The sequence below is a fragment of the Penicillium griseofulvum genome (genome assembly GCF_001561935.1).
Source record: "Penicillium griseofulvum strain PG3 chromosome Unknown contig_86, whole genome shotgun sequence".
NCBI lineage: Eukaryota > Fungi > Ascomycota > Eurotiomycetes > Eurotiales > Aspergillaceae > Penicillium > Penicillium griseofulvum.
In genome coordinates, this window is record NW_024467473.1 from 975,975 (window position 1) to 990,791 (window position 14,817).

The following is a 14,817-nucleotide window of genomic DNA, read 5'->3' on the forward strand; positions in this document are numbered from 1 at the left end:
AGTAATATCCAACGTATGACTACGGAACATCACCGGCGGCTCAAACACGGCAGAAACTTGCGTGTTGTGGGGGCGAAGGGAAATGACAGACACGGTCCACCGAACATCTGTTTCTCTTGGAGTCAGGAATTTTTCCCGATAGTGTGAAAGTAAGCGAATGTTGGATTTGAGCTCTCTCATTGGCTTATGCGGAACTCCTAAGCGCTGTAATCCGGTGTTAGTCTTAGGTCCGTCTAAACCTCGGCAGAACTATTGTGGATATACCACGATTCTGTTGAGGAACCTGAATCTCAGGGGACTTCCAGTGGACAGAACACTGAAGCACGGAGTACAACATAGAGAAGAGCAAGATGCCCATGGTGATCCAAGCAGAACCTTAGTGCTAAACCGGGATAGGAATCCGCCAACGTTTCAGAATGGCCCTTGCATTGGCCACTGGCACGTCCATGTAGGTTTCAGCACCTTCGTGTCGATCACTGTAGTTCTGCATTCCGCATTGCCTTGGCAAAAGCACCGTTTCGTAAGTACGGACTACATTACAGTGTCCTTTTGTATCGTGTATACATGTCGGATGCTGCACTCCATATTCCGTAGATGCCTGCCATTTTCTTCTTTTGAAAATAATTTTTTAAGAAAAAAAACACCCAACAATTCGATTGTTTCTGAAATCACGCTGATTGGGTTAACGCGTGGGTGTACCCGAAGCACGTTCAATAGTGCCATTTCGATGGATCTAAGGGGTTTCCTCTCTCTCTCTCTTTGACTCCTGTCAGACTGCAAGTAAAAGATATAATATCAGTACGGAGTAAAAAAAAGTAAATAGAACCATAGGACAAGAGACGAAGTACCTGCAGAATCTGTCAGTGTCGATAGGTTCCAACTTGTACAAAGTGCAGACAGGGGTCAAACGCCCCATGGTGGATCAGCCTAGTGGCCCCCTAGAAATAAAAATATTGTACGAGTACGTAGTAAAGCCTTTGTATTTTAATACAAAGAGTGAGATCGTCAGAATAAAATGAGATGAAGAGAAGTAATACGGAGGGAAATGATACAGGAGAAAGAAACAGTGATATATGTATTATATTCTAGAAGAGAATACCTGAAGATACTCAAGATACCGAATGATGACGAGTACTAAAGTCAAAGATACCGAAATCTGTATACCCAATACCAGTCTGACAATTGATGGCATTCCTTCCATTCTCCATTCTCTCCCCGCTTGTGGACTCGCTCGTGGGACGGGAGATATGTACTACCGGCCTTGAATGCGCCATTCCATTTCTTCCATTTCTCGCCCCCTCTCTCTCCCCTCCGGAGTACTCGGCTCACAAGTTCCGAAACGTCCTTTTGTCCTCAGTTCTCGGGAAATGCCCATATTTTGAACTTTGGAACGCGATCTCGGCTTCTCCCGTCACCGCCAACGTCTTTTCCCCCTCAAGCTTCCTATTTGGCCTTCGGCAGGCTGATGCTGTGTCGCTCACACGGATTCGGCGCCTGTCTCGGAGGATAACCTAGTCCAATTGGAAATACAACCGCCCAATTCACAACGGAACGTGGTCGATAGGTGTGGGGAATAACGGAAGCACCGAACCTTTCAAGCTTTTGCCTATCACGTTGCACACCAGTATTCGACGTTAGGTTGGACTTTGGCAGTAATATAGAGGAGGATTTTTGTTCTTGAAGGTAGGCACATCTACCACCTTGCGCGGAGAGTGTAGTTTCCTGTCGAATATGGTGGAGTCTAGTCGAGTCTTTTGTCTCTGAGCTTCGACTGGACTCCTGTGTGGCGCAATCCAATCGCATCCCTGATTCAGATCGAACACGCATCGCCGATGCGTCGAGTCTCTTGTTGAACCAGTTCAGCTTGCAATGGACCATTGCTAACCACCATCGCGCTAGGTAGTTTGTCGTTACCGCACGTGAACCATGGGTTGCTTAGTTTCGAAGCCCGAAGAGGCCGATAAGGAGGCTTTCCAGCGCAATGCACGAATTGAGAGGAGTATCAAAATTGACAAGAAGGCACTGGACCGGACCATCAAGATTCTGCTATTAGGTGGGTAGTTCTCGATCGCTGACTGCCGGCTTCCTTAAGCGTCGTGTTGCTAACTGAATGCTCAGGAGCGGGAGAGTCCGGCAAGTCTACCATTATCAAACAGATGCGAATCATTCACAGCCGAGGCTTCCCTGAGGAAGAGCGTCACCAAACCCGTGCCATAATCTACTCGAACATAGTCATTGCATTCAAGGTCTTGTTGGATATTATGAATGCCGAGGATATCGATTTCGAGAACGAGGAAAAGACCAAGGTACTGCTCACCTTCTCCTCGAGAAACCAACGTTAGCTAACGAGGATTGAAAGCCATTTGCGGACCTACTAGACAATACGGAACCCGATGTAGGGTCGGATGAAGCCTTCTCCGATCTCGAGGTTCGCGATGCCATGAGGGCCATGTGGAAGGATCAAGGCGTGCAGAAGGCCGTTGCACGGGGGCATGAATTCGCTCTCCATGACAACTTGCACTAGTAAGTAGAATTTGCGGTGCGTTACACGAACCTAAGCTAACGAAACTCAGTTTCTATGAATCTCTCGATCGCATATTCACACCGGGCTGGCTTCCTGATAACCAGGACATGTTGCAGGCTCGACTTCGCACAACTGGTATCACGGAAACTCTGTTTGAGCTCGGACAGATGAACTTCCGCATGATGGATGTCGGAGGACAGCGGTCAGAGCGGAAGAAATGGATCCATTGTTTTGAGGGTGTTCAGTGTCTGTTGTTCATGGTTGCCTTATCTGGATACGACCAATGTCTTGTCGAAGACCAGAATGCTGTAAGCACGATTTTCCCAATGCCCTCGCTCGCATCACTAATCATGTTTCACAGAATCAAATGCACGAGGCCATGATGTTATTCGAGTCACTAGTCAATGGTGAATGGTTCAAGCGCAAACCAATCATTCTATTCCTCAACAAGATTGATCTGTTCAAAGGAAAACTCGCCATCTCCTCTATCTCGAAACACTTCCCAGATTATACCGGCTCTGACACCGACTATGATTCCTCGGCACAGTACTTTGCGGACCGATTCCGTGGCATCAACCGCATCCCAGACCGTGAAATCTATATCCATTACACTAACGCGACTGATACAACACTACTCAAGGCAACTATGGATTCAGTACAGGACATGATCATTCAGAAGAATCTGCATACCTTAATACTATAAGGTAGAGGCCCTCAAATTCCCGAGGCATTCCCCATGACCGTCTGTCTATGACGATGATTTTCTTTTTTTTTTCTCTTCATTTTCTATTTCTCAAGCTCTTCAGCCTACCAGTTATTTTCCGGTTGCATACTAGGGCGGCTACTCTCCGTTCACTCCTTCGTGATCATTGCCATATGTCATTTTCTTTTCTTTCTTTTTAACGAGGCGTCTTGATTGAGAGGTTGTTGTCTGCTCTCTGCTCACATCATCGGGTCTGTCACGTTGCATCCAAAAGCCTATCCGATTTCGCCAACTAATGCCCATGCTTCGGTTTAACGACTGTGTCGTTGCCATTTCCATTTTTGTTCAATTTTTTTGGTTTAATGCAGAGTGATACCATTTGTTTGTCTTTGCAGCTGTGTTTACTAACGACTGCTCTGTATTATCACAATCATTCTGTGTCTTTATTTACTATATCTCATCTCTGAATGAACTCGATATCCTGCTCTTTTACGGGCAATCTTTTTCACTCTCCAAACTCCAGTCTCAATATGGTTCATTAAAAAGTAGGTCTAGGTATCAAGTCCATACCAGGCCGCTTACTATCGGACTCCTTGCTGTAGATCACACAAGATGATCCAGTTCTCCACCTGGCGCTACACTGGGCAGAACCCTAAAAATCCAAAAATCAACCAGATGACTCGATAAAAAACCACGGCCAATACTACAGAAAACGGGATTTCCTCACTAAGTTCAATCACGAATCACACGACTTCAAGATTTTCGAAAAAGTTCAATTATATGCCTCAGGCATAAATATTACATAATATCCGCATGATCAGTGACCCCGAGTTCCGGGCCGACTGATTTCGCCTCCAATTCAGACTCATCCACTTTCCCAGTGACTGGGTTATTTACCAAATCATGTTGTCAACATCGTTACGCCGGGCAGCATGGGCTCCCATGCCCCTTCCCGGGATAACTCGCTCGGGTCAAAACCTTACCAGCAGCTTGCTCGGCGCAACCCGACCTCTGCACCAACTCCGGTATTCCTCCTCATCCTCCAAACCGCCCGTCCCGCCCAGCGATGGCTCCCGACGAATGGACACCTCTGCCCCGGCAAAGGGGGTCAACTCAACTAGCGAGAAGAGCAAGGCTAACCGCCGACGGGGGAAGGACAGCTCTACCCGAAACGGATCTTCAAAGTCTAGCCAGCATACAGCATTTTCCAACCTTCCAAGTGTTCCCTCAACACAGCACCGACAGCCACATGGTTAGTTCTGAGACCCCAGCCAGCTCTAAATATTAGTTTGTCTGCGCAAAGAAGGACCTGAAACTGACTTTTCCTTTTCTTTACTCGCTTTAGATGTCCATGTAGCATCGTTCTTCTCCATCCACCGGCCAATCTCAGTGACGACCACTGTGCCTCCGACCTCTACTACCGATGCCTTCGAAGCGATCTTCTCGTCAAAGCGGCCGCTGAAGAACGAGCCGGAGGACGTCATCTTCACTCTTTCTTCGGCCGTGCAGTCGATGGAAACTGGCTCTCAGGGCATGTCAGAGTCCGAAGAGCAGTTCCGAACCTTCAGCGAACAGGACGGCGAACTCCGCATGTTGGATGGCCCCGATGCAAAGATGTCTGTGGAGGAATTCACCCGTCGTCTTCGCCCATTCCAGCCCCCTCCCCCGCCCGTCCCGATGGACACATCCGCTGCCGAGTCCACCGACGCTCAGATCGACAACGAGTACCAGACCTACTCGACCGTCCTGACTATCCGCGAGGCTCGCCACGCCGATGGCCGCAAGACCTACGAGGCGCACACGGGACCATTTGTTCGCAGTGGAGAGATGGAGGACCCATCTGATATGCGCGACGAGATCTCCATCGAGGCGCCCTCCACCCCGGGTATGACATACATGGAGCGTCTGCGCAACAACCACACCATGCATGCCATCAGCACCATGAGACGACGCAAGGCCAAGATGAAGAAGCACAAGTTCAAGAAGTTGATGAAGAGAACGCGTACCCTGAGACGGAAACTCGACAAGTAGACTCGTGCTTAGGGCTTCCTGGTTTAGTTTTGTTCTTTTTTCCGTCAGTTGCATCCTGCCTGCGCCTATGCATTTTGGGTCGAGGCTAGTCTTGTGAGAGTTCAGGGCATATATCCTTGGTTTCATACATTTTTTTTTATTAGTCTCGTTCTCCCCTACCTATTCTCTCTCGCCTATACTCGATCAAATATCCATACATACCTCTTCTCTTCTCCCTAGGTCCTTTTGGTGCAAATTGCTGTACTAGGAGTGCACTCTTCTTCTAAGGTTTGGCTTCCGCGTTACATGGGCATTAATTCTTCCTACCTATGCATTTCGGATAAGTCAATTACTCGTCTGAGTGTCGGTTTCTGTTATGACCCCTGCCAGATTGCTGATATCTTGGTCTGAGTGTCTGAGTGTCTGTTTTGTCTCGGTAACTATGACTATATATGTAGAGGTGGTAATAAAATAGGGAACATATCTTGTCAAGTTGCCCACAATTACACCTGGGAAAATATGTATCCTACATAGGTAGCCATCCATGTAGCCATTCAAGGAACAATTGAACTACGAGTAACAAACACCATGATACACAAACAAGGATCTACTCTACAGACCGAATTCTAGGTGACAAAAGCACCCTGATCAAAAAAATTAAGCAAACCCGAAATAGAAGAAATGGACGTCCAAAAGACAAAGGACGAGAAATAAAGAAACAAGAAACTCCTTACAGTAGATCCTGTCTAACCACCATGATGGAAGCGAAGACGGAGACTCAAGTCCCGGATCAGCGAATTTCACATAAAGTACAGATTCCAGCGCGGTGTCATGCAATGTAAAGCCAAAAAATCCAATATCTACCTACCCACGCCACCGAGTCCAGGACGAATGCTTGAACAGTTCCCCAATTCTACATCCACTCTGTCATCGAATCTTCACTCTCAAATAGGCTGAAATCGATTTATCATTTTCCGATATCATCCAATCCTGCATCCGCACCAACTTTATCATGTCAGCTTTCCCGGCCGAGTAGGGACACAGGTGTGCGTCGGGGGAATGTTGAGAATGCACATCCGGGAATAAACTAAGAATCGCGCGGTTGCAGTACATGAGGCGATTCCAAGTTCGATCCACGAAATGCAGCGAGAGGGCTTTCGTTTAGCAGACTCCCTTCGCGCGGGAGTTCATGAGAAGAGCAACAATCAACCCATACAGACCTGCGAGACGTGGCGATTGGTTAGATGAGATTATACAGATTGGTATGGAGAACCACGACTTACCCAAGACTTCAGCGAAAATGAGAATCAGAATCATTCCGACATACAGTCTAGGCTGTTGAGCCGTTCCTCGAACACCTGCGTCACCAACAATACCAATAGCGAAACTGCAATCCGAGTTAACAACAAAGCTCTAGAACAATGGAAAACACGCTGTGTCGCAAACATACCCCGCAGCCAAACCAGCCAGACCGACGGACAGACCGGCACCGAGCTGGATGAAACCAGTGTAGAGAGGAAGCTTCTGGGTCAAGTCGTTGGCGACCAGGACCGACACGACAAGACCGTAGATACCAATGATACCCGCCATGACAATGGGGACAATGTCTATAGACCGGGTCAGTAAATTATTCTCCTTGTACGACAAGGCTAAGAATATCTCATCGCCAGATCGGCAGAGCTCTTGTTGAGATCGACGTACTCTTAACGATCAGGTCAGGGCGGAGGACGGCCATGGAGCAGACTCCGACACCGGCCTTAGCAGTTCCATATGCGGCACCGAAGCAGGTGAAAACGATAGCGGAGGTGCAGCCCAGCGCACCAAAGAAGGGCTAAAGGAAGAAAGATTAGTTATCATTCCGATGCATTGTGAGTAGGTGGATGACGCGGAGGGGCCGAGACACGCGATTGGCTCGAGTGGTGCTCGATTGTTGGGATCTAGCATATAGCAAGACTCACCGCATAGACGGGGCTGTCAAGATACAAATGTTAACAAGGCTGATCCATAAATTCGGAAGAATGACGGGCTCGATAGCAAGGTGTCGATCGGAAGCTGTCAAGTAACCAGGGGCTGGAGGTCAGGCTGACGACTTACCAAAGTTCAGTGGCCATTTTGATGAAAGAGGACCAGACGAGGTTCTCGTGATCTAGTTTGAGCTTTGGAAATAAATAAAAACACCCGAGGTTGGCAAGCTCAGTTGGATGCGGTCGGGGATGATGGAGAGTCCAGAGGCTTGGAGGTCGACGGCAAACATGCTGGCCTCTCTGGGTCACGTGTTGTGTCTTGGCATATCCACCGGGACAGGTAATGACTACACCGTATGTGATATGTAGAGATTTGGTTGTGATAGAGTTATATTGCATTATATTGTACATGTAACATTTTATTTATACAGTTTCGAATATAACTCGAGATCCTGGAATGTTCAGCTTCGTGCAGGACTCTGACACCGTTTCTCCCTTAATGGGCTGCGAGTAGGCAATCGCCTTCTCGGACAATGCTCCAAAGGTACGAGGCAGAGAAATGATGACATTGCTGTCCTCAGCTGTTTCATGCGTCTCAAATTCCATGGAGTCAGCTACCATTCCAAAGTGATAACTGGCAGGCTCTTCCTGCGAGTCGTGATTGCTCGAAACTTTTCCCTGTGCCCCAGTTGGTTTCACTGACACAAAGAACTGGATATAATCACCTGCCGTAGCAACCTGTGAAAGAAGAGATAGATCATCTACAGTAATTCCCTTATCAATAGAAGGGAGCGTGTCCAACTGTGTAGTATCAGGATTGAAAACCTGACTCAACGCGACAAGATCTTCTTGAGTGGCAGTCCCCGAGAAGCAGACTTCAGGATCCAGCGAAAGAAGGCCTTGCTTCTTTCCCCATCCACCTCCGCCACTCATGACACGGTGCAGTTTCCCACCTTGGCGCAGAGAGTGGATCAAGCGCTCATGGGTAGATGAACCCGAATTAGCCACCTCCAAGTCAGGTTTCTCGACAAGCGCCCACACGGATACACGCTGGTCAATGATATTATGTGCTGCGATATAACGCGGAAGTTCCTTCTCGAGCTCTGCCGAAGCAGGTATAGTGTCCATCGACGTCGCATCCGTCGATTTTGCTAGTTGTCGTAAAATGTTTCCCATGCTAGTCATAACTCGTCGTCGTTCAGTCACTGGGTGCAATGGCAACTCCAATGCGGTATCTACAGCCTGGGAAGTTGCCGTAATCATGCAGCTTGTGAGATTGATCGAATTGTCCAAAGCATATACGTTTGAGGCTTTATCCCAAACCCAGCGTGTACCAAAGATTGTTGTTTCTCTCCCATTGACAAAGATAGTGTTCGCTAGGCGCAACCCAATCTCGTGCGCAGGCTGCTTGCTGGTTTGGCCAATCACTTCGGTTTGGAATGAAAACAAGAGATTGGTTTCCTCACTGGCAGAGCTTCTAATGAGACGGGGTGGTGCAGCCTTTACCTGGACACCTGATTGCTCTACTGCCAGAAGCGACAGCCCTTCAGACTCACTTGAATTTGTGTTTTCGGCTGTAGTATTTGGGAGTGTATCAACCACGGCTGCAACGGCATAGAGAGTATCGCTCCCCGGTGAGTTTCCGTAAAGGCGACTGAGGAATTGCGAGAAGAAAGGGCTAGAAGAATCAAGCCAGTGGGCGAAGCTTGGGGTAACGAGAAGGAGAGGGACAGAAGCGGCTGCAGCTGGGCCCAAAGGCGCTGGAGGAAGCCTGGACAAAATATCATCTGGTGTCTTGTATCATTTAGCTTAAATATTGAGAGTTCAGACAGATTGATCTTGCTCACTGTCTCTTCTGCTGTCTTTGTGAGCCATGTGTATGCAAAAGGCCGCCCACCCTTGGCCAGGTTCTGTGTCGCGTACCATCTAGCACGGCTGAGGCTTCCAGGGGTTCTGCAAGAGCTCAGAAGCTGCTGGCGTCCGGAATTGAGGGCCACCCTCATCTGTTTGAGGCTCACTGACATTGAGATGTCAATGTTAAAGCTGGTCCAATTAGGAAAACGCGGAAGTCATTGCGGAGGATAGTGGGTCGCGGAGCGGAACATCTGTTTTCACCGCCGTATAGAGATCACTGTCAATATAGTGCTGTAATGCGACATACTTGACATGAGCTTCAAATTGATTTGTTCGAGGTTGAATTACATTTGTTATTGATAAAGACCGAGGAAGTGTAGAAAAGTGCAATTCGGCAAAATAGCAGGCTAACCCTCCGCGGAAGACCTGTGTACCATCCCTGGTCGTCTGTACGGTATTGGAGCCCTAGCGATAGATGTTCCATTCAACCACGATGATTCCGACGCTCGAAAGGGCAAGGTGTTTGCCGCTTACAAGACGCTAGAGAAGCCAAAAATGGGGGAATTTGGATGACTGGTCTAGGGGTTTAGAAGAACATGTAGACATTGCTATCGACAATACAAAAGCAGCCGTACACTAAGTCTACAGGGCGTATGCCTTGCAGAAACTAGGGAACCGTTCATACTCCATATGGAGTACCGACTCAGGGAAGGCTGAATACAGAGCACATCAACTAGTGGATCCAACGAGCCGTCAATAGCCAATGAGGTTGGTATTTGAACAATGATATTGGGGAGCCTAGCAACAAATTTAGTTTGCGTTGTTGCTAAATCTAGACGTCCCGCAGTGGAACTTCCTTACACGATCTCAATTTCGGCTGGAAAATGATGTGTAAACCCGACTTTCAGTCTGTTGGCTACAATATATGTCGCAAATTTCCTCCAAATTTGGTATAAAATTCACCTGTAGTCTCCCAGTTGCCTCGATGCTTATCTCTTTGATCATTAATGGTCCCCAGCCATCCATGTACCTTTCTATTCCAGTGAAGTCACAAAGATCAACCACATGCTGATACCAGGCGCCTTGGCGGGTGGGGGCAAGGGCCATAGGGCTGGCGCTGTCTTTTTAGCGCCACCGTACAATAAGTGGCAGACTTAACCAGTAAAGATCCCCGTCAAAGTTAAGATGTGACGGTATTTGTAGAGATCGTCACCGTCATGAGACTTAGGCTGCAGTATGGGCGCATAAATATGTACTATGTACATGTAATAAATACTGTACAGCATACTCAGTACATTAAATATAGAAAACAGAAGGAAAAAAAAAAAAATCAAAAATGCAGGCTAATTCCCAGCGCCAAGCTCCAGGCAGCAAGCAAAAGAATGAACAGGATAGGTGAGAGAACCTTAAGAAGTCGCAATACAGAATATCACTATCTCGACAACCTTAGACAAGTCTGCAATTGGACAAATGAAGTAGTTGATTACCAGGTTAAAATTAAAATAGCATTGTAAAGAAAAATAAAAAACTAAATCTAAGCCACATTTGTGCCTTGATTTGTTAAAATTGGGGAGGTTTTTTTTTTCTTAGCCACAGGCGGCAGCCTATGATGTAATGACCGAAAGCTCACGGCAGGTCCCCTTTTAAGACTTCGCTCTTTCCACTCTCCCATCTTCCATCGTTCACATTTTCTAACAATCAAATCTGCCCACAATGCCTTTCACCGCTTCGTAAGTATTCCGCTCTGTCTATTAACCCTGTCACCGATCACTTCATTATCTGCTCCCCGTTACCCGTCACTCTTACCCTCACCCTCAACCCTGTCGCCGAGTCGCCAGGTCGCCAGGTCGACCGCCTACCAGACTATGTTCAGTATGCTAACATTGTCAACAGTGACATCTGCAAGATCATCTTTGCCATCATCCTGCCTCCTCTGGGTGTTTTCCTGGAGCGCGGATGTGGTGCTGATTTCCTGATCAACATCTTATTGACCATTCTGGGATGGATTCCAGGTGTCATCCACGCCATGTATGTGTTTACTTGACAATTCTCCTTTTTTTGCGACAGCTACTGACCATATCACAGCTACATTATCTTCAAATACTAGAGATACCCACCTCCACCCCCCTCGCAACCACCGGTTTCCAAGACTAACATCCCTTGGAAAGTGACGCACTGCGACCATGTTCACATCAGTCCTTACTCTTGTCTTACGTTTCGAGTAAGGGTCGGTGCGATTCGATATCCTCAACGTTAGTGCCAGCGTGATTCCGTGGAGGTCCGGTTGAGACTAGCCTAATGCAGCCACCACCACTTGGCATCGGGTCCAACATGAGTTCGACACGATGTCCATAATTCCCTAATCTTTTGTGTGGTCGCGCGGTTGTGTTTTATTTTGCTTTTCCTTTGTCTTGCTCCATTCTGCGGGTTTTTTGCTTTTTCGTTTATGAATGATACCAGCTCATACGGTCTGACTCTGGGGCTTTGTTGTTTTCCAATGCTCGCCGTTGGCTAGTCTTCTATGATTCATGGAAATGGGATTTTACTCTAAGCCACCGCGTTCCTTGTAGGGAAATATAGATCTCCGTAGGTTGGTTCCTGGGTACGGAGTCCTCCATATAGGTAGATTAGCCGACGAAAGAGGAAATCAAACAACCTTGGAAGGCTTTTGATAAAATAATGAGGCCAGTGTACCTCAGCCACGTCTACAATTAAATAATTCAAGTGATTGGTGCACAGCGTTGCATGAGGCGGGTGCAACTACCTCGTCGACTGCCTAGGTGTCGTACAACAATGACAGTGTTCCAAGGACATACCAGGCCCATCAGCAACTCCCGAAAACAAATGAAACAGATAATATGCAAGGAAGAATGTAACTTTGAACACTTGGATCCTCGAACTTCCCAATCTCTGAGCGAGTTGAAGTATTCCAGCAACTTGAACTCTCAGCTAAATCATCATCAGACAGGTAACCCGCAACTACAGCGAAACCAATCACAATACAGAGTTAAATATTTCGAAACAAGCCACAGTCACTCATCCACTAAGTTCGTGAGATCTGAAACTTAGCTCGGCGCTATCTCCAACTTGTTATGCAGCCTAAGCGCTTTCGATGGCTCGGCGCGTATCGGGGCCGCTTACTAGAACCCTTCCTAACAGGGCGCTTTACCACTGCAGTGATTCGTCTCTGGTGAGTGGACCTTGCTATTTTAAATATCATGCAGTTTCACTCTAGCGCTTATACATACATAGCCTCGAGCAACACGTTTCAGAATGATGTCGAAATGCATATTCTTGGCACCAACAGTCGATGCGTGTCATGGTCACTTTTGGCTCGCGCCTTGAATAGCGTCGCGCCCAGGCTTCGTGTTTAACTAGGCTGGAGCCCATCTTTTGGTAGTTTGTTTGGCATTTACTTCTTCCTTCCGGCGTTGTATCCTTGTTTTTTGATACTTTCGCACCATTTTCTGTTCATTCCGCAGACCCTTATACCAACTATGGTAATCATATGTACAAGCTTTCGCGGGTAATCACTCCCATGCAAGAATATACAAGGTCAGTCGATGGGAGAAGCGTATACGGCAGGTCTTCGCTTATAGTGAACGTTTATAGGGCTACCGCAGCATGGTCCTCCTTCCTATCCACAGGATACTCAGCGCGATCCTCCTCTTACTCGCACTCTGCTCTGCCGCCGAAGATACCTCCGATGATACCTCGAACGCAGCTCTGTATGACATGGTCCCAGACTGTGCTAAGGACTGCGTTGATAGCTTCATCAAGTCCGAATACACACCTATGGAATGCAAGTCACCATCCAATATCAAATGTCTTTGCCGCACCCAGACAGCTAGTGGCTTGACATTGGGAGAAAGGGCTTTGAGCTGTGTTCTGTCTTTATGCTCACAGACGGTCTCCGCAAAGTCAAAGGCCTATCACCTATGCGACTCGGTATCTGAGGCGCTTCCGAAAACACACCAGACTATTACCGCAACGATATTTTCTGATACGAGCACAACGAAAACGAGTGATGAAAAGACAACTACAAAAGAAATACCAACTAGCTCTACTTTAGCAACTGAACACACTTCGGAGGCCTCCATGACAACATCTACAGCAACATCAGCATTGGCGCCGACGACAACTACTTCCAGTAAAACATCAGAGATCACATTCTATGATGGTTCTTCATCTTCAGAGTCTCCAGTGGAATCAGCATCTCCTACTGGAGAAATGTCTACTGGAGAAACTCCCAGTGGCTCCTCTGAAGGTACGAATAAGAAAGATGATCATACTATCACTCCAGCGGCGGTCATTGGAATATCAGTAGCGTCGGGGGTGGCAGGATCTTTCATCATCGGCGTTGCTGTGTTCTTCTGCTGCAAGAGATGGCGACGAAAGCACCGGGAACAGGAACCTCCACACAATTTCGAGATCGGAGGTGCCATGTCTGAGCCTTCTGACTTTTCAAAGCCGATGCCACCACTCCCAACAGATGGTTTAGGTATAGGGTCTTCATATATCCCAACGGACCGCCAGGCAATGTTACAGCGGCCAGGTGCTCTCCATTCAATAGCCACCATTCAACCACCATCATTACACACGCCTCAATCCGCTACGGTATATTATTCGGGTCAGAGCAAAGACCGAAGAGTCCAAGAACGAATAGGGTTTGCCATTAGCTCCGACTCGGACTGGGAAACTTCGCCTCGGACACAATCTTCACAGCACAGTGTAGCACGTCTACTACCAGATCCTGCAGCTGGATTATATCCAAAGCCACTGAAGTGGAGTCACCGCCCACCTAGTGGAGAGACTCTCTTCGAAGAAGACGAAAGTCAACAAGCAGCGGCGGCGGCCGCGGCGGCAGGAATGATACAAAACAACTCTCCAAGACTGGGAGCCAAACCAAAACTTGCAGGACTGCCATCCAATCCACGTGCGTTCAAGGAGGGATTCCGAGCAGGCAAATTCAAACGAAGATCTGGAGTCCCAAGTACCTTAGCACCGCCATTCAATCCCAACCCAGCCTTCAGAACCTCCTCATCAAACAGCAGCGCTACACCTAACGAATTATTTGAAACCTCACAAACTGCCCACTCCTCCTCTTCCTCTTCGAACCCGAACACCTTGCTCGCTGCCCCTGTCAACACCACCCAGACTCAGCCCCATAACCGCAGCCTGTCTCCAGGACGACAGGCAGCTCAACCTTGCGCTCTATCAACAACAGCCCTACCCTCAGGCTCTGAGATAGTATCCAGGCCGCGAATTGTCCGGGGGAATGACATCAAGCGTGTCCAGATCCGCAACAGTCCACGGCCGCCCAGCGAAGTCATCGCGCCATACTGTCCAGATGACTTATGGCTGGAGCGTGGACGCGCCATAGTGCCACCGAAGTCCCGAGAACCGTCAGGGGAATTACCATATCCTTCAGATATGTATCCCGGTGATGTGCATTATCCTGATAGTCCGAAGAAGAAGGTTGTGTTGAATCGGGTTTCGCCAACTAGTCGGAACTTGACGCCATCCAGGAGGGGCGACGATCTGATCCTTCGTGTTGATTAATAGACTTATTTTCTTTGGTGGGTTTGTACTGGGATTTTTTGTCATGGGAATTTGCTTTTGTATAAATATTATGTTCTTTGATATGGGTGGAGAGCTTGAATTTTGTATTGAGAACATCTGTATATAACCTGCATTTGGAAGATCGGCTTGGTTTCCTCATATTGCATATGCAATAACTTCCTTAGATTCCATCAATTCTG

The 14,817-nt window shown here is 47.8% G+C and overlaps 5 protein-coding genes across 5 annotated transcripts; 3 read left to right on the top strand and 2 right to left on the bottom strand.

The window, feature by feature from the left end:
- Nucleotides 1–1,926: 1,926 nt before the first annotated feature.
- On the top strand, nt 1,927–3,227 carry PGRI_037100 (guanine nucleotide-binding protein subunit alpha; the record flags this gene model as incomplete). Its single annotated transcript, XM_040791423.1, has 5 exons — nt 1,927–2,053; nt 2,119–2,306; nt 2,360–2,523; nt 2,574–2,832; nt 2,886–3,227. The coding sequence occupies 5 exons, from the start codon at nt 1,927–1,929 to the stop codon at nt 3,225–3,227; spliced, it is 1,080 nt and encodes a 359-aa protein (XP_040645500.1).
- Nucleotides 3,228–4,130: 903 nt separating this feature from the next.
- On the top strand, nt 4,131–5,258 carry PGRI_037110 (mitochondrial 37S ribosomal protein mS38; the record flags this gene model as incomplete). Its single annotated transcript, XM_040791424.1, has 2 exons — nt 4,131–4,479; nt 4,585–5,258. 2 exons carry the CDS (start codon nt 4,131–4,133, stop codon nt 5,256–5,258), a joined length of 1,023 nt encoding a protein of 340 aa, XP_040645501.1.
- A 1,140-nt stretch (nt 5,259–6,398) lies between these two features.
- On the bottom strand, nt 6,399–7,348 carry PGRI_037120 (H(+)-transporting V0 sector ATPase subunit c; the record flags this gene model as incomplete). The annotated part of the gene is made up of 6 exons (XM_040791425.1): nt 6,399–6,457; nt 6,521–6,624; nt 6,688–6,844; nt 6,939–7,068; nt 7,196–7,208; nt 7,332–7,348. 6 exons carry the CDS (start codon nt 7,346–7,348, stop codon nt 6,399–6,401), a joined length of 480 nt encoding a protein of 159 aa, XP_040645502.1.
- A 276-nt stretch (nt 7,349–7,624) lies between these two features.
- Nucleotides 7,625–9,225, bottom strand: PGRI_037130 (uncharacterized protein; the record flags this gene model as incomplete). The annotated part of the gene is made up of 2 exons (XM_040791426.1): nt 7,625–8,995; nt 9,049–9,225. 2 exons carry the CDS (start codon nt 9,223–9,225, stop codon nt 7,625–7,627), a joined length of 1,548 nt encoding a protein of 515 aa, XP_040645503.1.
- A 3,454-nt stretch (nt 9,226–12,679) lies between these two features.
- PGRI_037140 (uncharacterized protein) lies at nt 12,680–14,617 on the top strand (the record flags this gene model as incomplete). Its single annotated transcript, XM_040791427.1, has 1 exon — nt 12,680–14,617. The coding sequence occupies one exon, from the start codon at nt 12,680–12,682 to the stop codon at nt 14,615–14,617; it is 1,938 nt and encodes a 645-aa protein (XP_040645504.1).
- Between the last annotated feature and the right edge of the window lie 200 nt (nt 14,618–14,817).